Raw genomic sequence first — 26,647 nt, 5'->3', positions numbered from 1 at the left:
GCCACCACCCGCTGCCCCGCCCTCACCCCAGGGTATACATCAGCCAGAAGCTAGAATCAGGAGTGGAGGCAGAACTGGAACCCGGTCACTTCGAGATGGGATGTGGGCATCTCAAGTGGCGCCCTAACTGCTGAGCCCAGTGCCTGTCCCTGGGAGGTACTTTTTAGAGAACATGAGTTATCTTACACTGAGTGCATACTACCATATCATTCTGCAGACTGGGTTTTAAGCCCACAACGCTGGTTTGAACTGCTGCAGTAGCATTTCACTGCATGAACGAGGAGACTGCATTTTCTGGGAGACAGAAGTACATCAAATTATCAGGGAAAGGCCAAGCAAAACAGACATGGAGAGCCTGAGAGAGAAGTGCCGGCTGCGTGCTGATTCAGACCCATTACTGAATTCCAGCAGTGCTCTCTCTATGGACAGGATGACGTGAACTGGCTCAGTCAGCTCTGCCTTGCTCATTCTCCTCCTCTCTTGTTTAATGCCAGTCCTAAGCAGTGTAATTAAATTCAGTCAGCACCAGGTAAGTGCCAAGCAACATGCCAGACACCGGTGGTATGGAGATGAGCAGTAAGAGGTGGTCCCACCCCCAAAGAGCTGGTCTAGGCAGGAGACAGATGAGACACAGACGGATTCTTCATTCTGTGCGCTAAGGGCTCTGACAGAGTAAGTGCAGGGTGCCGGGGGCCTCTGAGACACAACCGTGAATCCAGCCTCAGACCTGGAAAAAGCAAACTGGAGGGAATTGAGGGCTTCAGGTCCCAGGGAAGGCACTCCCTGGAAATCTCTCCCAGACATTTCTCCAGAGTTCAAAAGGGCACAGATTCTGCCCAGGACATTTTGGTATAGACGATAAATCCTGCCAGATTTGACAGTCAAGGTACAGCATGTTTCAAAGCGAGATGTGCTCTTTCTTCAATTCCAGACAGGACTTGCACTTATTACAAACAGATCCTCAGAGTGGGCATTCGGCCAAGCAGGAAAGATACCCACACCTCTCACTGGAGTCCCTGGGTTTGGTCCCCAGGCGCGTCTCCTGACTCCAGCCTCCTGCTGCTGTAGACCCCAGGAGACAGGCAGCGGATGGCTCAAGTAATTGGGTTCCTGCCACCCACCTGAGAGAAACTGGGGACTGAGTTCCTAGTTCTCAGCTCCCAGCTTAAGCCCCAGCCCAACCCTGGCCATTGTGGGCATTTGGGGAGTGAACCAAAGGAGAATCCAACAGAGCTCACTTGCTCTCTCTCTCTCTCTCTCTCTGCCTCTAAAATAAATACAAATTTTAAAAACAAAACACAAACAGGTCTCCTCCCCAGCCTACTGGTTTCATCACTGGGAAGCCTGACTGCTTATGAGACAGGCCCTGGTTTCCTAGGGATCTAAGCAGACGGAGCTCTGCGGGCCTGGCCTTGCCGTCTCACCTGCATGATGTCGATGGCCATGGCCTGCGTCTGGACGCCCTCCACGTTGTTCACCAGCCAGTGCACCACCTCGGCACTGATGAAGCAGCACGGCGAGAGGCCCTTCTGCTCGGAGAGCAGCTGGACTCCTGTCCTGGGTTCCAGTGTGGGGAGCAGGGAGCAGGATGCGTGTGGCAACAGATAGAAAGAGCAGATGAAAAAGAAGGGACTCCCAAGACAGCAATTACCACCCGCCCCCACCCCCCCATAAAGTAATTTCTCTATGCTGCTCACTAGGCCCAGAGAAATTTCCATGTCAGGACACAAATGAAGGTGCTGTAGGGGACAGAGGGGGAAGGAACTGGCCCTACAGGATGTCTACACTTGTCAGGCACTGCACTAAGAACATGACCTGATTATTCCATTTCTGGGTGGTGGGGAACGTCTGGCCCATGGGCCGTGTAAGGTCTGGCCCTGCCACGGCGACCACAGGCGGGATTTGAAATTTAATAGATCTACAGCAGGCTAATCTTTAAGCTGCTATTTGTGTATGGCCCGCAGATGATGTTATAAATATCCTAATGGGCCTTGGCAGAAGAAAGGTTCCTCACCCCTGAGTCCTGACGTCAACTCTGTGACTTGACCACTTTGTTAAAATTCCATTTTACAAACAGAGGCTCAGAGGGGTCAGGCGGCTTGTCCCAGGTCCCACAGTGGTGGACAGGCCTTGGGGCACCTCCTGCCCTTGCGTGCGCTCAGGTGACAAGCCACTTACGAGGGGTGCTTCATGGCTTCCAGGATCTCTGCCAGGGTGGAGGACGAGGTCAAGGAGCTTGCTGCCTGCTGCTGCGAGCTATGACACAGGGCATCCGTCGGCACAGCCGGAGAGCACACACAGAGACAAGAACACAAACGTTAGGAATGCCCTCTGCCTCTTACGGAGCTGGACAGCATTCTCCTGGGTACACCTCCTGGGAGATTTCCTACTTCCAAAATATACTGTTAAAAAGCAAAAACAGAAACCAGACTCAAAGTGGCTTTGTGTGCAGATTTACCCAATGTGTCAGGCCCAACCATTTCCCAAGGCATCTCGCTAGACGGCTCTGGTTTTGTCCCAGGGGTCACTGGCCAGAGTCCTAGGTGTGACAGTTAACAGCAAGAGGATGGAATCGCAGGGTCAGTGCTAATAACCGTGGGGCCTCTAGCTTTTGGTGACCTTGGCTGCCTAGCCCAGGAAATGGTAATGGGGCTGTCCATGTCTTCATGGTCGCCATGAAGCTCAGGACTACAGCAAGTGGAGGACTGGCACGCAGGAAGCCCCGGATGGTGGACACCACCAGACGGAAAGATGGATGATGACAGCTCCTTTGAAGCCCAGGTTGGTTACAGGAACCAAGGAAGGCCAAAGGGCTGGGAAGTGTCGGGGTCTGGAGCGGAATCCGAAGTCCGGATCTTTCTACCACCTGTCGCTCAAGTTCTTCCTCAGTGGTGTGACCATCCCTGAGCCATATGTAATGCTCAGGCAGCTACGTGGCCCCTCCCACTCTTTGGGCCAGTTCTGGGGCTTATCCATAAACTCTTCAGACTCCTTAAACCTCTCACTCCCCTCTTCCTGACTGCCTGCAGGGTCCAGGATGCCCTGTCACATTTTAAAATCTCAGGGTTAAGGAAAAAAAAACCTTTAAATATCCTTGAGGGACAGGCATTTGGCACGGCAGTGAGGATGCGGCCTGGGACACCCGTATCTGAGTGTCTGGGTGTAGCTCCGTCTCTGCTCCTGATTCCAGCATCCTGCTGACATGCCACCCTGGGAGGCAGCTCGTGATGGCTCAAGTACTTGGGTCACTGCCACCCATGTGCAAGACTGAGACTGAGTTTCCAGTTGCTGGCTTCAGCCTGACCTAGCCCCTAGCTACATATCCTAGCAGATAAGGATATCTCATTTCAGACAAATCAATGAAAACAGCTCTCCTAAGAAAATAAAGACCTTGGGGCCGGCGCTGTGTTACAGCAGGTTAAAGCCCTGGTCTGCAGTGTCGGCATCCCATATAGGTTCTAGTCCCAGCTGCTCCTCTTCTGATCCAGCTCTCTGCTATGGCCTGGGAAAGCAATAGAAGATGGCCCAAGTCCTTGGGCCCCTGTACCCGCATAGGAGACCTGGAAGCAGCTCATGGCTCCTGGCTTCAGATTGGCTCATCTCCAGCCATTGCAGCCATTTGGAGAATGAACCGGTGGATGGAAGACCTTCCTGTCTCCCCTCTCACTGTCTGTAACTCTACCTCTAAATTAATAATTAAAATCTTAAAAAAAAAAAAAATCTGGGGCCAGCCCTGTGACATAGCAGGTAAAGCTGCTGCCTGTAGTGCTGCCAACCCATATGGGCGCTGGTTTGAGTACCGGCTGCTCCTCTTCCAGTTTAGCTCCCTGCTATGGCCTGGGAAAGCAGTAGAAAATGGCCTAAGTCCTTGGGCCCTTGTACCCACATAGGAGACCCGGAAGAAGCTCCTGGCTCCTGCCTTCAGATAGGCTCAGCTCTGGCCATTGCAGCCATTTGGGGAGCGAACCAGCAGATGGAAGACCTCTCTCTCTCTTCCTCTCTCTGTAACTCTGCCTTTCAAATAAATAAATAAATAAGAATCTTTTTTTTTTTTTTCAAAGACCTTTAAGATGCACTTCATTCTAATCCCTGAGTCTCTACTGAGTCCCAGAGACGGGACCAAAATCCACCCTGTCTGAGTGAATGTCTTCAACAGCAGAGAATTCAGATCCTCTAACAGCAGTGATTTCCCCATGCCAATTTCTTCTGCTGGGAAATTCTCTACCATGGCCCAGAATCTGTTCTGGGTAACTTTCGGTCATTGCCCTGATTTTAGAAGCCACGGTGTTTCCGGTCTTCTTAGTTCCAGCCTGAATATCCCCCAGTTCCTCTGCTCTTCTGAAAACAGAAGAGAACCTGTTGCAAAGGGGAAACGGACAGACGCACTCCTTCCCCATGCCCAGCTAAAAGCAGCCTAGATTTACGACATAAAGGAAACTGACTAAGTGCCCACAGGGGCCTGCCAGGTGAGCACACCAGACAGCTTTCCGCTCTCACTGAAACAGATGCAAAAATTCTCAAATCATTTAGTCAAGGACAACTCGGTCAGTACACTGAGGGACCAAGAACAGCTTGGATGTTTGGCGAAGCAATTAAGTCGACACTGAGGATGCCAGCATTCCAAATCCGAGTTCCCGGGTTTGAGTCCTGGCTCTGATTCTATCCAGCTTCCTGCTAATGTGCATCATGGGTGGCAGCAATGAGGGCTCAAACAATTGGGTTCCTGCCACACATATGGGTGACCTGGATTGAGTTCCTGGCTCCTGGCTTTGGCTTGGCCCAGTGTCAGCTGTTGTAGCCATTTGGGAGTGAGCCAGTGATGGAAGATCTATCTCTCTGTATCTCTCATCCTCTGTCTCTTTTTCAAATAAAATAAATTTTGGGGGCCTGTTCTGTGCCATAGCGGGTAAAGCCACCGCCTGTAGTGCCGGCATCCTATACAGGCGCCAGTTTGAGTCCAATCCAGCTCCCTGCTAATGCTATGCTCCTGGGCAAGCAGCTGAGGATGGCCCAAGTCCTTGGGCCCCTGCACCCATGTGGGAGACCCAGAAGAAGCTCTTGGCTTCGTATCAGCTCAGCTCCAGGCATTGTGGCCATTGTGGGAGTGAACCAGCCGGTGGAAGATCTCTCTCTCTCTCTCTCTCACTCCTTCCTCTCTGTAACTTTGCCTTTCAAATAAATGAATAAATCTTAAAAAAAAATTAGAAGTTGGGGTGCATTACTCCATATATACATACAATTATTACATGTTGGTTAATTTTTTTTAATATTTAAAGACAAATTAAAAAAAATCTAAAGCAGAGGCACTTGAGGCGAATGAGGCACAGGACTAGGAATAGAACAGGCATGTCCAGCCACAATAAGGGACTCAGTCACTGTTCATTCATTTCCATCCTGGCTGCAGGCTACCAATGCAAGATGTTCCATGATGGCCGCCAGGGAGACCAGGACAGACATAGCCTGGACCCCTTCCCAAGGCCCTGCACACCTGCATGGTGTCTGACACTTTTCTACACCTCTGTGGGACCCTTTCAGCCACCCCGTGAGGCTGGCAGGGAGGGGAAGCTTAGTGCATCCTAGGTGCAGATAAGGCCTGACTCACCCAGGGACCCACCCAGAGTCAGAACCTGGCCCAGGGCTCTGGACTCGCAGCCTCTACAGCCTGTGGGGTTCAACTGTCCCTAGTCCCCAGGGTCACGAGTTCAGCTTTTCTGAGTCTCACCTGCTGTCGCTGGAGTTGGTGGAGGGGAAGCCCTGTTCCCCGACATTCTGTGCGTTCCCCAGGGTCTGGCTGTTGCCTCTGTCCACAGACTGGCCCATGGTTATCCCCAAACTGGTGCCATCCAACACGGGAGGGGCTGTTTGGTCCAAAGATACCTGTAGGAGATTTAAAAATTAATACTCAGACCCAAGAATAGTCAACAGGGAAACATGGTACACAAGCTGCACTGGTTCATTTGGTCAACAAGTATTTGCCATCAGTCAATACAAATAAACACCACTACCACCTCCCTCCACCCAAAAAAACCCACCTTGATCTTGAAAGAGACTTCCAAGCATGACCTGTTCCATTCCTCTCATTCCCAGTCCCCCTCGTTGCTGGGAGATGAGCCAAGGAAGACCAGAGACCTCGTCCAGCTTTGTGGGTGCTGTCAGAGCAACTGGGGAGCCCCACACTCCACACCAAGGCAGCTGGGAGACCATCGCTCACAGCAGATCCCCAGGGCCAAAGAAACTTTCTCAGCACCTGACTCAGGCCACAAGATTCAGGCTAGAGGACACTCCTCAGAAAGAGCAGAGATGTCAGAATCTTTCCTCGGGAGACTGGGAGGAGGGAGAGAAGGCGTTGAGAGACTAATGGGTGAGCATCACAACGGGCATCCTCCATCTCCCATGACTCACCCTCTTCTGCCCCAACCCCTCCTTTCCTATACTGGTCAGTGGCCCCATCAGTCTTCCCAGTGACTGCCCAGGTTCAGTCGCTAAGGGCATCTGACAGTTCCCTTCTCCAACTGTGCATCTCAGAGAGGCCTCTTTCTGGGGTCTGCCTCTGTAGGCTCATGTGCATCTTCGAGTCCTGCCTGGACCTCCTCCGACCAAAAAGAGCTGGAACGGCCTAACTGCTTCCCTGACTGCAGCATCTCCTCCCCCCAAACCCCTTCCTGTGAGCCACCTCCACTTGCATCTTCCAGATACTCCACAATCTTTCCAGTTTCCCGGTGAACTACCTCTAAGGACCCCGAAACCACTTTAAGGATGTTGAAGGTCTCACACAACATTTGCCTGACCTGTGATCTCAACCAAACCACTCACACAGACATTTCTAGCCAAATCAAACCCTGAGTGTACAATCTTATGTGCCCTGCCATCCTGGGGTTCCCTTCTCCATACACCCACTGGTAAAAACCCATCAGTCTTGAAGGGCTATTTCAAATGCCACTCCCTTAGTAAAATGCTCCCTGACCCGCTCTGCCCCAGTTCCCAAGCAGAATTGTCTTCCTCCCTACACTGGATCTTTGTGAGCTTTTGCTGGCAGCTGCCAGGCTCTGCCTCATGTGACGGTGTTGTATCTGTCTCATGTCCTGTAAGACTGATGTAGGGCAAGACCACGCCCTGGTTATCCGGATCCCGGCACCATCCACCAAAGGTTGCCTTCTACAGAAAATATCTGCAGAGAATTAGAAAGGCTTCCAGAATGGCCCGCGCCGTGGCTCACTAGGCTAATCCTCCGCCTAGCGGCGCCGGCACACCGGGTTCTAGTCCCGGTCGGGGCGCCAGAGTCTGTCCCGGTTGCCCCTCTTCCAGGCCAGCTCTGTGCAGTGGCCAGGGAGTGCAGTGGAGGATGGCCCAAGTGCTTGGGCCCTGCACCCCATGGGAGACCAGGATAAGTACCTGGCTCCTGCCATCGGATCAGCGCAGCGCGCCGGCCGTGGTGGCCATTGGAGGGTGAACCAACGGCAAAGGAAGACCTTTCTCTCTGTCTCTCTCTCTCACTGTCCACTCTGCCTGTCAAAAAAAAAAAAAAAAAAAAAAAAAAAAAAAAAAAAAAAAAGGCTTCCAGAGCATTTCTGCAAAAATACAAGGCTCTTCCTGGTTGCCTTTAACTTCATGTTCCTGGGTACTACTTCCACAATGGAGCCTTATATTATCAGGTATTTTGCTCAATGACGTAAAAGCTGCTCTTTTAAAAACAGGGCTTCTCAACCCTGGCACTACTGTCTTTTGGGGTCAATAATTTTTTTGTTACCTACTAGGTGCCAGTAACACTCCACCAATCAACCCCCTCTCCCAGTCATGAACAAAAAAAAATTTCCCAGGGGCTGGCATCATAGCATAGTGAGTAAAGCCGCCGCCTGAGACTCCAGCATCCTATATGGCTGTCCGTTTGAGTCTTGGCTGCTTCACTTAAATTCCAGTTCCCTGCTAGTGCACCTGGGAAAACAGCACAGGATGGCCCAAGTGCTTGGGTTCCTGGGAGGAGGCCCAGAAGCTCTAGGCTCCTAGCTTCAGAATGGCATAGCCCTGGCCGTTGTGGCCATCTGGGGAGTGAACCAGCAGATGGAAGACATCCCCCTACCCTCCCCCATACCCCAATGCTGCCTTTCAAATAACTAAAAAATATTTTTTAAATGTTTCTAGCTATTATCAAAATATCCTTTGGGGGTTAAAGCTGGCTCTGGTTCTGAAATTAACCTTGTAGTCTTCTATGGCAGGCTCAATGGTTTGCAAACAAAAGACCACAGAGCTGGCATTAGATGCACGCCCGCCTGGGCTGATGGGTTAAGTCACCACCTGCAATGCCAGCATCCCATATGAGTGCCAATTCAAGTCCCGGCTGCTCCATTTCTGATCCAGCTACCTGCTAAGGCACCTGGGAAAGCAGCAGAAGATGGCCCAAGTGTTTGGGCCTGTGGCATCCATGTGGGAGACCCAGATGGAGTTCCAGGCTCCTGGTTTCAGTCTGGCCCAGCCCAGGCCATGGTGGCTATTTGGAAAGTAAACCAGTGGATGTAAGATTTCTCCCTCTGTCTCTCTCTCTCTCTCTCTTGCTGTAACTCTTCCTTGCAAACAAATAAATAAATCTTTTTTCTTTTAAAGGACCACATAGTGGTGCTGGTGCTGTGGTGTAGTAGGCTAAGCCTCCGCCTGTGGCATCAGCATCCCATATGGGCGCCAGTTCATGTCCCAGCAGCTCTTCTTCTGGTCCAGCTCTCTGCTTATGGCCTGGGAAGGCAATGGAAGATGGCCCAAGTGCTTGGACCCCTGCACCCACAGGGGAGACCAGAAGAAGCTCCTGGTTCCTGGTTTTAGATTAGTCCAGCTCCGGCTATTTTGGGAGTGGCCATTTTGGGAGTGAATCAGCAGATGGAAGATCATTGTCTCTGTTCTCTCCCTCTGTATGTAACACTGCCTCTCAAATAAATAAGTCAATAAACAAATCTTTAAAATAAAAAGGACCATGCAAGCTTTGCTGGCACCATAAATACATAGACAATGCAGCAAAAGGCAGCTTGCAATTACCAGTCACCATCTGCCTCTACCCAGCAAGGATTAAGAACAGGTACCGGCCAGCGTTGCAGCTCAACAGGCTAATCCTCCGCCTAGCGGCGCCAGCACACCGGGTTCTAGTCCTGGTCGGGGCGCTGGATTCTGTCCTGGTTGCCCCTCTTCCAGTCCAGCTCTCTGCTATGGCCTGGGAGTGCAGTGGAGGATGGCCCAAGTGCTTGGGCCCTGCACCCCATAGGAGACCAGGATAAGCACCTGGCTCCTGCCTTCAGGTCAGCGAGGTGCGCTGGCCCTAGCTCGCCGGTTGTGGTGGCCACTGGAGGGTGAACCAACGGCAAAAGGAAGACCTTTCTCTCTCTCTCACTATCCACTCTGCCTGTCAAAACAAAAACAAAAACAAAAACAAAACAAAAACACCAGGTACCATGCCCTAAAACTAAGACAGAACAAGCTAGCTGAGGAAGACTAGATCCAGCTCTTAACACACACTAGGACTGGCTCACAGGCCCTGCCTGCCAGGCCCTGGTGGTGTGGTTCTCTCTCACCTACTGCACCCTGAGAACTGATCTACCAGCCCAATCTGGAGATGCTGCCCCAACCTTAGTCACTTGCAGGTTGGCTTGCTTTCTGATAGGGGTATTACGGAGCTAGCTTCTAAATCACATTCTCTCTAAAGGATCAGGTAGTAGACATTTTAGGTTTTGTGTGTGCTATCTGGTCTTTATCGCAACTACTCAACTCTACAGGAAAGCACCAAAGCTGCCATAAACAATACATAAATGAATGGGCATGGCTTTGTTTCAATAAAACTTTATTTTACAAAATCAAATAGTGGGGCATGTCTTCCCCATGGTGCCTGACCCCTCCTCTAGGTCACCCAAATTCTGCCTTTCAGGAGGCTGCACAGAAAGGCATTTGTTCATTCTCTCTCTTTTCTAAGATTAGCTTTATTTATTTGAAATGTAGAGTGACAGAGGATAGGGAGCAAACAAAACTTGAAATTCATATAAAGGTTTTTCATAATACATTACTTTTCCATGAACTTTTGTTTGTTTCACACAGAGAGACAAATAGAGCTCCAGTCTGCCGGTTCACTCTCCAAATGCCTACAGTGGCAGGGGTTAGGCTGTTAGCCAGGAGCTGGGAACACAATCCAGGTCTCCTGCAAGAGTGGCAGGAACCCAGTTACTTGTGCTATCACTGCACTGGCAGGAAGCTGGAGTCAGGTGCAGGAGCTGGGAATCAAACTCAGGCACTCTGCTGGGAAACACGGACATCTTAACCACTAGGCTGAACATCTGCTCCTTCACGAACTTTCTGAAGACCCCTCTTATACGCAATTCCAAAAATTTTTTTGCAGTAAAAAAATTTATCTTTTAATTTCACTCTTTCTTAAACTTTTTGATGTACCCTTGAATAATTTTAAAAATTCAAAACTCCAGTCTAATTATAAGGAAGAAACAGATAAACTCAGGTTTGGGGACATTCTACTGAATACCTGGCCACGTTGACCCTTCAGGGTTGTCAAGGTCAGGACCAGGGCTGTGGCACAGCAGGTTAAGCCTCTACCTGCAGCACCAGCATCCCACATGGGCACCAGATTGAGTCCCAGCTGCTCTACTTCAGGTCCAGCTCCTTACTAATGCACCTGGGAAAGCAGTGAGAGAAGGCCCAAGTGCTTGGGCCCCTGCATCCACATGGGAGACCAGAATAAAGGTCCTGGCTCCTGGATTCGGCTTGGGCTACCCCAAGCCATTTGCGGAGTGAAGCAGCACATGAAAGATCTCTCTATGTGTTTCTCTCTCCCTCTGTAACTCTGACGTTCAAATAAATAAATCTTTTTAATTTTAATTTTATTTTTTAAAAGATTTATTTATTTATTTGAAAGGCAGAGTTACAAGAGGCAGAGGCAGAGAGAGAGAAGTCTTCCAACCAATGATTCACTCCGCAGATGGCTGCCAACGGCTGGAGTGGCACCCATCTGAAGCCAGGAGCCAGGAGCCTCCTCTGGGTCTCCCATGTGGGTACAGGAGCCCAAGGACTTGGGCAATCTTCTACTGCTTTCCCAGGCTATAGCAGAGAGCTGGGTCGGAAGTGGATCAGCTGGGACTCGAACCGGCGCCCATATGGGAGGCTGGCACTGCAGGTGGCACTACATCACAGCACCCTTTAAAAAAAAAGCCCACCCCCGCTTTAAAAAAAAAAAAAAGGCTGTCAAGGTTATAAAAAATCAAGAAAAGACCAAGAAACAGTCACAGAACAGAAGAGACCGGAGGAGATATGACAACTAAACGCAAGGTGGTGACCTGGGTTGGCTTCTGGAACAGAAAAGTATGCTAACAGAAAAAGTGGTGAGATCTAAATGAAGTCTGGTGTTTACCACGCGCGCACACACACACACACACACACACACTCTTCAGGAGTGAGCACTGTGGCACAGAATAAGCTGCCACTTGTGATACCCACATATGCTACCGGAGTGCCAGTTCTAGTCCCACCTCCAACCCAGCTTCCTGCTAATGCAGCAGGGAGCCAGTAGGTGATGGCTCAAGTAGTTGGGTCCCTGCCACCCATGTGGGAGACCCAGATCCCTTCACAGCTCATATCTTTGGCCTGGTTCAACCCTGACTGTCATAGGCCTTTGAGGAGTGAACCAAGGGATGGAAGATCTCTCCCACTCTTTCTGTCACTCTGCAATTAAAAACATAAATAAATCTTTAAAAAATAATAAAAAAAAAAACTAAACAGAAAAAGAAAACCTTCAGTAGCAGCACCAATATCCAGTGCCCTTGGGGAAGGAGCCCTGGATCCCCCATCCCACGCACATGTCACAGCCCCACTGTCTCAGACTGGGGGATGATGAGCCACCAGGAGGCAGCCAGATCTGCCAGCCCCGCTCCCCAGCTGTGCCTGGAGGCTGCCAGAGATGATGCTCTGCTTCCTGCACCTGAGAGGCAAACGGCCCAGGTGTTGCTGCTGCTTTCCGGCCACCTCCCTCCTTTGGGGCAGACAGGGGTATCATAAAAGGACCCATGGCAGAATGGAAAACAGCTCGTAGGGCAGGAGAGCTGGAGAGTCGCTCCCACACGCCGGCACAACCTGCATGTTCTCCGAGGTTTATATTGTCAGGGAAGGGGACTGTCATCCCAAACCAACACCTCCTCTCTGCCCTCATGGAGCTTACCATCTGCGGGTGGGAGGGGAAGGCAGACACTAAATAAAGGATATTCGTAAGTGGTTTATTCGTCACGCTTGTCTCCCACAGCACTTGGCACTGCCTACACTCGCCAGGTGCTTGGCTTTCGCTATCTCAGCTGAACTGAATTTCCCCCGCAGGTGCAGCCTCCTTCCTCCACACCTCCACCCTAACTCCTGTCTGTGAATGGTTATTTGTATTTTCAGATCTCACATCACTCCAAAGAAACAGACATAATAAATAGGGAGCAGGCGCCTGGCGCAGTGGTCAAGACTTCGCCTGGGACAGCCTCATCCCCTAGTCCCAGCTCTGCTTCCAGCTCCAGCTTCCTGCTCTTGTGCATGCTGGGAGACAGCAGGTGAGGGCTCAAGAACTTGAGTTCCTGCCACCCACATGGGAGGCCTGAATCAAGTCCCAGGCTCCTGGCTGTTGCAGCTATTTGGGGAGTAAATGGGAACACAGGAGATCTGTGTGTGTCTCTCTCTGCTTTCCAAATATATAAAATAAACAAAACGTTTTAAAAAGCAAGATAAAATAAATAGAAGAGAGAATTCAAGAAAGAAAAAAGAAGGGTAGAAGTGTGGAATTATATTCCAAGTACATTTTGGTCTAACATTGACTTCTTAAAAAAGATTTATTTTATTTCCCTGAAAGGCAGAATTACGGAGACACAGAGAGAAAGAGAAATCTTTTTGCTGGTTCACTCCCCCAAATGATCGCAATAGCCAGGGCTGGGCCAGGTTGATGCCAAAAGCCAGGAGCTTCATCCAGGTCTCAACGTAGGTGACAGGGTCCCAAACACTTGGGCCATCTTCCATTGCTTTCCCAGGTGCATTAAAAGGGAGCTGGAAGTGGAACAGCTCGGACTTGAACAGCCAGGTGCCCATATGGGATGCTTGCGTCACAGGCGACAGGTTAGCCCACTATGCAACAACCCCAGCCTCCAGCCATGACATTTTTAATGTCTGGAGTTGTGCCGTCCAATGCAGTGGCTACTAGCTCTACGTGGCTATTTAAATATAAATTAAGATGTAAGAAATCAGGTCCTCAGCCACACATTCAAAAGCTCCACAGCCAGGGTGGGACTGGGGACTACTGTGCTGTTCAGTGCAGATCCAGAACATTCCAACACTGCAGAAACGGCTACAGTACAGCACTACTGCAGGGCAGAGGGTGCCAGACAAATGCGTACAGGGGCTCTGGGCTCTGGGCGCATCTGGCCGAGGGTTACAGAAAGGAAAGGGAAAAGGACGAAAGCTGCTCTGAGGCTACATGACTATTACCAGAAACGAACCCAGAGCCCGGTGTCTAGATAGTTTTACAATGTAAGACAGAAACAACGATGTGATTTCTGTATGAAATCTCCAGATTTTTTAAAGTATTTTCAATCAATCCAAAAATTTAGAAAATGCAGCAAAGTCAAACATGTTTTGAGGATATTTGTGACCACACTGAATGTCCTTTCAGGCCAACTGCCCTCCCACCCGCCGAAGTCTTGCATGGGGACTTCTGATAAGAGACGGAGTGGCAGTGGGAGGTTTGGGTGAGGGCAAGGGGTGGTCAGTGGATCCCAGGGGTCTGGGCATAGGAGCCATTTGTTTATTCACATCTCCCAGAGAAAGAAAACAGCAGAGGGAAAAGAGCATTGCCCAGACTGCCCCAGAAAACTCCCTCCATGACCCCATGAGCATGCTACAAACCGCTGCCCTAGCAGGGGTGGCCCCAAAACACCCTGGGGCCACCACAGGGGACACGTCTGGGACTGTGAGTCATCTCCACCCCTCCCCTCCCACACAGGTTAAACTGAAGTAGGGCTCCAAGCCTGAGTCTGATTTCAGGTTTTGGTAGAAATGATCGACAGGGATGGCGAAGGCTTCTGTTCTTTAAAATTAGCTTTTGTGGGAAAGGAGTTTGGTGCAGCCGCTAAGCCACTGCTTGAATGCCCACATCCCGTGTCAGGGTGCTGACGTTCGAGTCATGGCCCAGCTCCCTGCCAATGTGTACCCTGGAGCAGGCCGTGCACTTGCATCCCTGACACCCACAGGGGAGACCTGAGTTCCCAGCTCTTGTCTTCAGCATGACCTGGTCCCAACTGTTGCAGGCATTTGGAGACTGAACCAGTGGATGAAAGATCTCTCTGCTTTTGAAATAAATACAAATTTTAAAGATTTTAAAATAAATTTTTGGTTTCTGTCTTCCCCACCAGTATCTCAGAGGGAGTATCAGATACCTCTTATATGCCTGGGGCTGGGCTTGGATTTGAGGAACCAACAAGGCACATGAGGGGCAGGTGTGTGGCACAACAGTCACGATGTCACTTGGGACACCAGCATCCCATCTTGTCTGGGCTTAAGTACCGGCTCTGCTTCTTCAGAGCCCAGTGTCTTGCTAACGCACACCCTGGGAGGCAACAGATGATGAATGACTCAAGCACTTGGGTTTCTGCCCTTAAATGTGGGAGACTGAGCTTGAACTCCCAGCTCTTGGCCTCAGCCAGGCCCAGCCTCGGTTTTTGTGGCCATTTGGGGAGGGGACCAGCAAATGGAGAATCTATCTGTCTTCTTTGCTTTCAAATTAGTTCATTAATTAAAATGTACACATGAGGGGCCAGCGCTGTGGTGTAGAGGGTAAAGATGGCATTGGTTCAAGTCCTGGCTGCTCCACTACCAATCTAGCTCCCTCCTAATAGGCCTGGGAAAGCAGCAGAAGACGGCCCAAGTACTTCAACTCCTGCTCCCACATGGAAGACCTGGATGAAGCCCCTGGCTCCTAGCTTTGGCCTGGCTCAGCCCCAGCTGTTGCAGCCATCTGGGGAGTGAACCAGTGGATGGAGCATCTGTGTGTCTCTCTCTCTGCCTCTGTGTCTCTGCCTTTCAAACAAACAACAAACAAGTGCACATGACAGACATGGCAGCCACTCTCTCAGAGCTTACATTCCGGTGGGGAAAGAGGAGTGTACACAAGATCCCAGTTGTAACAAACACAGAGTGGAACTCTGAGAAAGTGCTGGAGAAAGAGGCCCTGGGGCTACGCAAGTCCAGGACATGGCACACGGTTAGATAACCAAGAATTAGCCAGACACAGAGAGAACAGCTCAGAGGAATACTGTGTGCCAAGGCATGGCAGCAGGAAGAAACTTAGCGCCTACAGCAGCTGCTGGAGCCTGAGGGTGAAGACGAGGATGAGGATGAGGATGAGGTACAAGGTGAAGCCAGAGAGGAAGGCGGGGCCTCAGTGAGGCAGGAGTTCTTAGGTCACGGAAGGATTTCAGTCTTTATCCTAAAGGAAAGAAAGCCATGGAAGGCTTTAATCAGGGCTGGCACAATTGAAATTCACTGGGGATCAGTGTTGTGGTGCAGTGGGTTAAACCAACATTTGCAACGTCAATACTGCATACTGGAGTCCTGGATGCTCTGCTTCCAATCCAGCTTCCTATTAATGAGCCTGGGAAGGCAGAGAAAGATGACCCCAAGTGCGTGGCTCCCTACCAATCATGTGGGAGACCCCCTGCAGAGCTCCCAGTTCCTAGCTACCACCTGGCCAGCCCTGCTGGAGTAAACCAGCAGTTGGATGAGCACTTGCGCTCTCATTCTCTCTCTCTCTCCCTGTCACTCTGCCTTTCAAACAAATACGTAAATTAACAACAACAACAAAAAAAAGAGGTGACACTAGAGGCAGGGGTGGGGAAAACAGATTGGAGAGGGCCAGGATGGCGACAGGGACACTACGCAGGGTCCAGATGCGAAACGGTCACTTGAACTGGGGGTGTGGCAATGGAGATGGGAGTGGAGAAGAGACGACGCTGACCATCAAGGGCTAGGGTGCTGAGAGCTAGGCCTCCTTATGAGAGTCACTGCTGGGGACCTGGGGGGCAGGGGGACCAGAGAGAACCCAACACTGGCTCCTGCCTCATGCGCAGGGGCCTATCCTGGCCAGCATGTCCCTGCAGGCTCCCAGCAGTGGGAAGAAGCCATCATGAGGCTGACTTCCGGGCAAGGCCTCACTATCAAGTGTTTTCTCATGCCCTTTAAATTCTTAGTTTGCGATGATAAAAGTTAGTCCCCAGAGGACAGGATACAGAGAGGAAGTGTACCTCTGCTCTTGATACCAGATAGAGAATGACACATTCATTACCGTCAGGATGATGAATCGGATGTAGCACAATGGACCATGTTCCAAGACTGGTGCATAGCTCCAAGACCCGGAGCCCTTTAGGCACGGCTGTCTGTTTTCATTTTACAGCTACTTCCTTGGCTTAGCAGAATCAGAGTCAAGGCTGATATGCCCTCCCCTTGGACAACAAGAACCTCTTCTCACTTAAGAATTGTTCTGGAGAGAAACCACAGGCAACACCCTTGTGACTCAGGCAGAGCTGGAGGAATTAGGCACCTTCGGAGGCTCAGGTGGGTCATCCCAGAACGGCAGGGCCGGAAGTGGTAGGAGATGTCTTCTAGTCCATACCCATTGTCACACGCACACTCGAAAGAAGACAGCTGACAGCCCGCTCAAGCTCATTCACTAGTTTGTACACCTGTCCTCCCGTCTCTGCCCCTCTACTACCTCCGTCACCCACACACAGAGGTACACGTGGAGCATCACTCTCCCAGGGTCTGAGCTAACCACAAAGAGGCTTCGACCCATTTTACTCTCACAATAAGCTTGTAAGGGGCACGCGGCTATTGGTCCCATTCTAATGATGTGAAACCCAAGGCTGGGAGAGGCTGGTGCAGTTGCTACTGAGTTCACAATCACCTATGGACTGACAGGTGGCCGGGTGCCAGAGCCCACACTCTCTGACAGCCTTTTCACATTTGGCCCCTTTCTCCTAGGAGCTCACCACACGGCCTGGCACTTTCTCGTCCTGGAGTAGGGTGGACAGAACAGGTAGCAGGGAGAGGGAACAGGCACTGATACACAGATCCCTCGTAAACAGACATCACAGCCTGGCATCATGGTCATATTAATCCTAATCACGGCTGGTTTCCACTGTGTACCCGCTGCACACCAAGCTCCAGGCCAGTCGCTCACGTATCTCATTCGTGCTGCATGTAAGCTTTAGAAGAGTGCTACTGAGTTTCCAAACGTGAGGGTACTTCCAAAAGGCTGTGGAAGCACGGAATTAGAAGTATGAGTTCAGGGGCAGGCGTTTGACCTGGCGGGTTTGTGTTCCAGCTCCACTCCCAGACAGCTTCATACCCAGGCAGACCCTGGGAGGCAGCAGGTGACGGCTCAAGTAGCTGGGTCCCTGCCACCCCCCTGGGAGACCTGGGCTGAGTTTCCAGCTCCCAACATCAGCCCCGGCCTGGTCCCAGCCATTGTGGGCACGTGGGAAGTAAAGGGGCAGATGGAAGTTCTTCTCAGAAGGAGTGGGGGAAGGAGAGAAGGGGAAGAGGGTGAAGGGAACGGGGAGAGGAGAAGCATGAATTTATTATTTTGCTGCAAATTTTCTTCATAATACATGGAAAATGTACATTATAACAAAAAACGACGCATGGATTTCAAAACATTTTTGGAACCAAAATAATGTCATACTTTTAATTCTATTAACATTAACTTTTGGAAGTCCTCCTCATATAGAAAGGTTTTCTAGCCGGCGCCGCGGCTCAATAGGCTAATCCTCCGCCTGCGGCACCGGCACACCAGGTTCTAGTCCCGGTTGCCGCTCTTCCAGGCCAGCTCTCTGCTGTGGCCAGGGAGTGCAGTGGAGGATGGACCAAATGCTTGGGCCCTGCACCCCATGGGAGACCAGGAGAAGCACCTGGCTCCTGGCTTTGGATCAGTGCAGTGTGCTGGCTGCAGCGAGCTGGCCGCAGCGGCCATTGGAGGGTGAACCAATGGTAAAGGAAGACCTTTCTCTCTGTCTCTTTCTCTCTCTCTTGCTGTCTACTCTGCCTGTCAAAAAAAAAAAAAAAAAAAAAAAAAAAAAAGCCAGGAAAAAAAAGAGAGAAAGGCTTTCTAGTTACTTTTTCATCATTGAAATGCAACTTAATAGCTTTGATTTCAGTCCCTTGAAATTTGTTGAGAATTGTGTATGATTTCCAATCCTGAAAACTAGTTTATGAGGTAATTTTATTTTATTTTATTTTTTTTAAATTTTTTTGACAGGCAGAGTGGACAGTGAGAGAGACAGAGAAAAAGGTCTTCCTTTTGCCGTTGGTTCACCCTCCAATGGCCGCCGCGGCCGGCGCACCACGCTGATCCGATGGCAGGAGCCAGGTACTTATCCTGGTCTCCCATGGGGTGCAGGGCCCAAGGACTTGGGCCATCCTCCACTGCACTCCCTGGCCACAGCAGAGAGCTGGCCTGGAAGAGGGGCAACCGGGACAGGATCCAGCGCCCCAACCGGGACTAGAACCCGGTGTGCCGGTGCCGCAAGGCGGAGGATTAGCCTACTGAGCCGCGGCGCCAGCCCATTTATTTTTATAAATGAGGAAACAGCTCCCTGTACGGTGCTGATGCCAAGATTTGAAAGTAGCCTTCTGGGGGCCAGTGCTGTGGTGTAGCAGGTAAAGCTGCTGCCTGCAGTGCTGGCACCCCATATGGGTGCCACTTCAAGACCCAGCTGCTCCACTTCCAATCCAGCTCTCGGCTATGGCCTGGGAAGCAGTGGAGGATGGCCCAAGTCCTTGGTCCCCTGCACCTGCATAGGAGACCCAGAAGAAGCTCCTGGCTCCTGGTTTTGGATCAGCCCAGCTCCGGCCATTGTGACCATTTGGGGAATGAACCAGCAGATGGAAGATTCTCTCTCTCTACCTCTACCTCTCTGTAATTCTGCCTTTCAAATAAATAAATTTTTTTTTAAAGAAAATAGCCTTCCAACTCAATGAGCTTTCTCCCCAATTCTACACTGCATATTAGAAAATAAAGCAAATTTTATGTTATTATGCCACAATAATCAAAACAAACATAAACAAAAGGAGAGAAAGTACAATTTAACTTTGAGTACACGTCTTTTTAATAACACATCTAGTGGGGAATGAAAACTTCATCCCTCCCCTGAACCTGATCTCAGTTTGTGGCTTTCATAAGTCTGATCTTTATTTTTAATCTCAATTGTGGGAACTCATCCACTTTTGCTCCCCCGGCAAATTCCATCACATGAGTGCATTACTATGTTATAGGATTTGGTAGACAACTCTCCTCTAGCTCTGCTGATAATTCTTGTGTTAAATTCGAATCCAAGTCCCAAACTGTTCACAAGAGTGCCTCTCGGAAAATAAAGGAGTGGAAGGATCAGCTAAGTCTATTTTAAAACAAAGATACGAGGGCCAGTGCTATGGTGCAGTGGGTTAAAGCCCCGGCCTGCAGCGCCAGCATCCCATATGGGCACCGGTTCAAGTCCCAGCTGTTCCACTTCCGATCCAGCTCTCTGCTACAACCTGGGAAAGCAGTGAAGGATGACCCAAGTCCTTGAGCCCCTGCACCCACATGGGAGACTCGAAGTTTCTGGCTCCTGGCTTCAGGTCTGCACGGCTCTAGATGTTGAGGCCATTTGGGGAGTGAACTAGCAGATGGAAGACATCTCTCTCTATGTCTCTACCTCTCTCTGTAACTCTTTCAAATAAAATAAAATAAATCTTTACAAAAACAAAACAAAAATAAAAACAAAACAAAGACACAGTATATGCCTCTAACACATGATTCAGAGATCCCGACGGGGATTTGCCCTGGGCCACACTGCTTACTGTGAAGACGCAGGTGAGCCATCCAAAGACTGGCACACACAGCCATGGCAAGCTCTGGTCTCCTAAGAAAGGGAGGACCCCAACGTTAACCAAATCCTCACCTGCCCCTGACACAGGGGGCTGGATGGCGGAGGAGTTCGGTCACTCCCTAGCTGAGTGCCTGCTGACCAGCTAATGTCTTCCGATCTCAGTTCCCTCATCTGGAAAATGGGGTAATGATGCCTCCACATTATAGGTGGTTGTGAAAACTTGGGCAGCAGCTGACGGAGTGGGTTCTCAGCAAATGCTGGTTTTCTCCCAAGTCCCATGCTCCCTACCCTGCCCCACCCACTCTGCATTAGTCTGTCTGACTGTTTAAGATTCTCTAACAGGTTCTCTGTAACTAACTCAACTTCGTATACTACCTACAGGCCTCAGTGAAGGGCGGGGAGCCCTGTTTCTCTTCACCTAGGATCTATCAAAACAGTAATTACTAATGCTAATTACAGAGCAGGTCGAGAATCCAGCCTGGGAATCCTGGACCTAAATTCCCACTGCAGTCCAAATGGTATAAAGCACAACTTCTTTCCCCCTTAATTTTTCTACTTGTAAAATTGGGAGCAAACTTTGAACTCTTAAGTTATGTTGTAAGGATGAAATAGGATGATAATTCATGTGGCTGCACATACTAAGTGAAGAAGGCTTGGGAGGCCTTCGGAGATCTGTTCCAAACCCTTTATTTGACAAATGAGTTGAACGAACCCAGGGGCTAAGTGAGCTGCCCAGGGTCGCACACCATTAGCCTATGACGTGGTGCGTGGCTGCTAATAAATGCTTGCTGTTCTTCACCACTTCCTGTCACACGGTTATAAATTTATCTGGCTGTGCTGGGAGGAAAAAAATAAGTCTCCAGTCCTCAAGTAATGCTGCTTATAAAACCCACAGGGGAAGACCTGCAATGCAGTGAGAAATCCGTGACAATGATGTGAAACAGGCAGCAATGAGACATGCTTGAGTCAACGCTGGTGGGCTTGTTTGTTCTCTTACAGCAATCTCTCCGTACCCCCTCTTTCACCACAGTGAAAACCGTGGACCAAGGAACGTCCACTGCAGAGAACAGGCTGCATCTCAGCTGCCCCTCCGACTCGGTCTCAGCCCGATTCCATCTGTTCAAACAGAAGGCCAGCTCATGGCTTCTGCTAGGAGAGCCGAGGCACGTTTGGGCTGCCAAGCCCTGGAGTTTGACTGACCTGAGGGTAGAAGGCGGACGATGCCGTGCGTGGGCTGCGGACAAACTCCATAAAGAAGGCCCCGTCCTGAAGTCAGAGGAGGAGGAAGCAGCAGCGGCGGCAGCAGTGGCAGCAGCAGGTGCAAGGAAGCAAAGAAATGCAATGTGCACCAGTGGTTAACCATTGGGGGAAGGAGAGGGGGGTGACAAACGAAAGAATAAATAAATAAATAATAAAAACAAGGAGGGAAGGAGAGGAATATGGACATATCGGGAGAACTGGGGAGGGGGAGGAGGAGGGGAGAGAGAGAGAAAGATCCACCCGGAAAGACAATATCCCAATGCAAGACAGGAGCAGGCATGCACACCTTCTCGGGCAGAATCTCCCATCCGTGTGGGAGAAAGCACCTGAGCTAGAAGGTGTGCCCAAGATGCCTCAGGTCTCACCAGAGCGTAGCTTGGTTGCTTTTGCCCTCCTACATAGCTCTGAAACTCCTTCAGACCTATGTCAGGGAAGAGGGAAAGGCCGTGGGGCAGCTTGGTGGGGACAGAGGGTGAAGGCAACATCCTGGCCTCCCACCTGGCTGGGTGGCCAGCAGCCCCCTTGGAGAAAGACACTGAGGCATGAGAGGGTTTTTTTTTTTTGTTATTGTTGTTATGGTTTTTTCCCCTGTTAACTAAACGTGGCAGCCAGATGGGAGAAGAGGATTCAATGCAGGAAATGTTCTTGCTAAATCTTCTGGGCACGCGGCGGGTACAGAAGCAGCCATACCTTCTCCTCCGCTGGTTGCCTAACAAAATCACCGGGAAGCCAGACACACAGGGTGCCAGCTACGCAAGCACTTATGAAGGGTTCCCCGAAGCTGTAGTCCCCTCATTACCCTACCCTTCTGGGGGGTGCATACGGCACTTTCTGTGTGCTTGAGTCTTAGGGAAATTTACCACTGGCACTTGATATATGTCAAGGCCCCTGCCTGGAACTGCTGAAATACTTGGTTGCCCTTTTTTTTTACCAATACTCCTGCCACTTCCTATGAGCTACTATGAAGCCAAGTAACAAACCTTGGAAATGTGTGGCTGTGAAGATGCAGGTACAGGCGCCAGCCAGCCTACCCCACCCTCGCTCCTGGGCATCTAACATGAAGCTGCCTGGAGACGGGTCGGGCACTTCTGAGCATGTCCATGGGGCTCTTCACTTGGGCCATCTCATAGCATCTTTGCTTCTCCCCGATGACTTGGGCATCTACCTCCAGGCTACTGACGGCTGCTAGATGAGGAGTTCAGTGTCCAGTCGGAAGATGAGGAGAGCGATCTAAACAGCTGTCTAATATTTGGTCTTTGGTGCACTTTAATCTTAATTTGTGACGCCACACCTTCTCTACTTTTCAGTCTTGCCCTTGGCACTGGGTGTGGTCCTCAAAGACGGCAATGAGTAGAGGGCAGAGCTGGTGGGCAGCACACGAGGGACTCATGTGCATCTCATTTACCCCATTTGTGCTCCTTCTCTGCCACAACACATACCAGCAGAGGAGCTGCTGATGCTCAGCTTTGTGTACGTGCAAGAGGTGAGAAGACGCTTTCTGGACCAAAAGGTTGTTCTTCACACACACAGACTGTTTGAGGGGACTATCGTCACTCATCCCCTAGAACAGAGGTGAGCCAACTCTGGCTGCAGGCCAAATCTGGCCAGCCACCTCGGCTTCTACGGTCTGTGAGCCACGAATGGGCTCTTAGAATTTTAAAAGGTGATGGAAGTGCCTACACAACAGCCTTATTTTGCCTCCTGGCCCACAAAGTCTAAAATATGTATTTGAATTTCCTGACCTCTGGTCTATATGGCCTACAGGTTGCCTACAGTCTAAGTTGATACCAGATTTCAATCCGTTCATTGGAAGGTCTAATTCTAGTCATTTCTGCTAAGGAAATAATTAGAGATGTGGTAAAATAATTATTAAGAGTATCTCCATGGTGGTATTTTTTTTGGAATTGTGACATACAGAATGGTTTTAAAAATGAACTACCAAGGCCGGCGCCGCGGCTCAATAGGCTCATCCTCCACCTAGTGGCGCCGGCACACCGGGTTCTAGTCCCGGTCGGGGCGCCGGATTGTTTCCTGGTTGCCCCCATTCCAGGCCAGCTCTCTGCTATGGCCCGGGAGTGCAGTGGAGGATGGCCCAAGTCCTTGGGCCCTGCACCCCATGGGAGACCAGGAGAAGCACCTGGCTCCTGCCTTTGGATCAGCGCGGTGCGCCGGCCGCGGCGGCCATTGGAGGGTGAACCAACGGCAAAGGAAGACCTTTCTCTCTGTCTCTCTCTCTCACTGTCTACTCTGCCTGTCAAAAAAAATTAAAATTAAAATTAAAATAAAAAAAAATGAACTACCAAACGGGTGCCATGGCTCACTTGGCTAATCCTCTGCCTGCAGTGCCGGCACTCCGGGTTCTAGTCCCGTTTGGGGCACTGGGTACTAGTCCCAGTTGCTCCTCTTCCAGTTCAGCTCTCTGCTGTGGCCCAGGAAGGCAGTGGAGGATGGCCCAAGTGCTTGGGCCCTGCACCCATGTGGGAGACCAGGAGGAAGCACCTGGCTCCTGGCTTCAAATCAGCGCAGCGCTGGCTGTAGCAGCCATTAGGGGAGTGAACCAACAGAAGGAAGACCTTTCTCTCTGTCTCTCTCTCACTGTCTATAACTCTACCTAATAAAAATTTAAAAATAAAAAAATGAACTACCAATTTGTTTTTAAAAATCAGAAACCATTCACATTTTAAACAAAAAAAAAGTTGTAAATGAAGGCATATTGATAAGATGAAATATTATGTAACTGTTGTAAAAATCATGCTTTTGGAAAAATACTTAATGACATTGGAAGTTTTCATGACATGGAATAAAATAAACACGGGGATGGATATACAATATGGCCACAAGTTTGAAAAAAAATAAAAGATAAGCACACTTCCAAAAATTTGTGTGAAAAAAAAAAATGGAATTAAAAGATGTTTGCGGGGCCGGTTCTGTGGCGCAGTGGGTTAACGCCCTGGCCTGAGGCGCCGGCATCCCATATGTGTGCCACTTCAAGACCCAGCTGCTCTACTTCTGATCCAGCTCTCTGCTATGGCCTAGGAAAGCAGTGGAAGATGGCCGAGGTCCTTGGGCCCCTGCACCCATGTGGGAGACCCGGAAGAAGCTCTTGGCTCTTGGCTTCGGATCAGCACAGTTCCAGCCGTTGTGGCCAACTGGGGAGTGAACCATCAGATGGAAAACCTCTCTCTCTCTACTTCTCTCTCTGTGTAACTCTGACTTTTAAATAAATAAATAAACCTTGAAAAAAAATGTTTGCTTTGGTGCAAAAAATAATTGAAATCTGTGCATAGTTTCTTCATAGTACACCTTTCCTATGAATGTTTAGAAGACCCCTCACGTATCTATTGAATCTCCTCCACCTCCCAGTGCTAGAGACCAGACGTGACAGTGAACAGTCCCCTCACCCTACCACAACAGTGATCTCAGAATCTGAAATCCCAGGAGAAGGAGTTGACATCACCAAGTCTATCGGTCTTAAAAGACACAAGAAGCCTGAACTATGGTGTCTTCTGTCTCTACTGTGCTTAGTACTCCTTATAGATTCCTAACATCTTGGGTGTTGGTTTGCTTCCCCCTCCAAGATGCTCCCATTTCACTGTACTTCTCGGGAATCTAAGAGAACTGACAGGGATTTCACTATCAACAAAGAGGGAGCTCGGGGCTGGCGCTGTGGCGAAGTTGGTTAAGCATCTGCCTGCAGTGCCAGCATCCCATATGGGTGCTGGTTCGACTCCCAGCTGCTCCACTTCCGATCCAGCTCCCTGCTGATGGCCTGGGAAAGCAGTGGAAGATGGTCCAAATGCTTGGGCCCCTGCATCTATACAGGAGACCCAGAAGCTCCTGGCTTCAGATAGGCCCAGCTCTGGCTGTTGCAGCCACTGGGGAGTGAACCAATGGATGGAAGAGGAAGACCCCTCGGCTGGCACCGCGGCTCACTAGGCTAATCCTCCATCTGTGGTGCCGGCACCCTGGGTTCTAGTCCCGGCTGGGGTGCCAGATTCTGTCCCGGTTGCTCCTCTTCCAGTCCACCTCTCTGCTGTGGCCCAGGTCCTTGGGCCTTGCACCCACATGGGAGACCAGAAGGAAGCACCCGGCTCCTGGCTTTGGATCAGTGCAGCAGCGGCCGTAGTGGCCATTTTGGGAGTGAACCAATGGAAGGAAGACCTTTCTCTCTGTCTCTCTCTCACTGTCTAACTCTGCCTGTCAAAAAAAAAAAAAAAAGAAGAAGAAGAAGAGGAAGACCCCTCTCTCTGTCTATAACTCTACCTCTCAAATAAATAAATAAATAAATAAATCTTTAAAAAAAAAAAAAGAAGAAGAAGAAGGCGGCGCTCTTGTGGATGCTGCTTCAGTAGTTTTCTAGTCCCCTCTGGGAAAGCTAAGAACGTCCCTGCAGAAAAAGCAGGTGGCCAGTGTCCAAGCCCAAGGCAGATCTGGGGCCTTTACCAACAGGGTTCAGCTTGCACTTAACTAGACGTCAGCTTCCTGACCACTGTGAGCAAGAAAGCTCCTGGATAAAAGGGCTCCGGGTAGAACACACCCCACCGCTCAGCACACCGGCCCTGGATTCGAAGGGTTGTCCGTTCTGCCCTCCGCACCGGGCCTCCGCGAGCACGGCGACAGCGCCCGGCTGCAGTGGCCTCCTTTACCTTTCGTGGGCTGTCCACGTAGGTGGGAGTCATGGCAACGCTGCCGCTCTCGGCTGGCTGGGCGGCGCTCTTCCCCCCGAGCACGGCCGCCTGCTGGTCTCCCAGGCACCTGGAAGGAGGACGCACACGTGATCGCAGCTCGCTCAGAGCTCCCGGCAGAGCATCAGAACCAAGACGGCTTCGTGGCTGCCCTCTCTCCAACCCGCAAGTCTGCCTTACTTCGCCTTCAGCCCCTGCACCGACCCTGAAAAACCCTGAATTTCATTCATTATCCTGAATAACGAGTCCTCCGTGGTACGGCAGAAAACAGCCCGATTTAAAAAGCATTTCGGCGGCATCTGGTGCTTGCTTCCTGTTTTGAAAAGGAAAATGACCTCGTTTAAGTGACTCCCTCCACGAACGCCATTCTTTTAAGTCCTCTGGGAAGACAATTTTTCTCTCTTTTTAGTCAATACACGAGCTAAAGCATATTCTGAAGGCTGGGGCTGCTTAATGTCTGGCATAAACTAAATAGCAGGAAAGATTAACTTTCTCTATATTTCTAAGGGATTTAGGCTAAATCACCCCAACGTACATGCTTACATCCTCATCTCCCTGCACAAAACACACAAATTTAACAGAATCTTGTAACATAAGACAAGTATGGTTTTCTTATGACACTGCAACTCATCTCAGTTCTGAGATAATATATATTCACCCCTTCACATTTATTTTCCTAATTTTCTATTCTAAAATTAGCCACTTAAGCTTAAGTTACATTGTTTTACTGTATCATTGTGCTTCTTTAAAAAATGCTTACTTATTTATGATTTTCATCTGCTTGAA

The 26,647-nt window shown here is 50.1% G+C and overlaps 1 protein-coding gene across 11 annotated transcripts in view; it reads right to left on the bottom strand.

Annotated features, from left to right (window-relative positions):
- Positions 1–26,647, bottom strand: part of DEPDC5 (DEP domain containing 5, GATOR1 subcomplex subunit) — a 153,328-nt gene that overhangs the window by 22,522 nt on the left and 104,159 nt on the right. For 8 of the 11 annotated variants that reach the window (XR_011385158.1, XM_051826696.2, XM_051826700.2 and 5 more), the window contains 5 exons: positions 25,823–25,931; positions 21,117–21,182; positions 5,723–5,877; positions 2,179–2,256; positions 1,425–1,557 (listed from right to left, as the gene is read on the bottom strand). Coding sequence is in view for 9 of the 11 variants with exons in the window: in XM_051826696.2 (XP_051682656.2) it covers positions 1,425–1,557; positions 2,179–2,256; positions 5,723–5,877; positions 21,117–21,182; positions 25,823–25,931 (541 nt within the window). In the remaining 2 variants the exon portion in view is untranslated. The remainder of the gene's footprint in view (positions 1–1,424; positions 1,558–2,178; positions 2,257–5,722; positions 5,878–21,116; positions 21,183–25,822; positions 25,932–26,647) is intronic. The other 3 variants (XR_011385159.1, XM_051826702.2, XM_051826701.2) reach the window with 1 other exon arrangement.

The sequence above is a fragment of the Oryctolagus cuniculus genome, chromosome 21 (genome assembly GCF_964237555.1).
Source record: "Oryctolagus cuniculus chromosome 21, mOryCun1.1, whole genome shotgun sequence".
NCBI lineage: Eukaryota > Metazoa > Chordata > Mammalia > Lagomorpha > Leporidae > Oryctolagus > Oryctolagus cuniculus.
The sequence above is the reverse complement of the archived record's forward strand: the minus strand, read 5'-3'. Positions and strand labels throughout refer to the sequence as shown.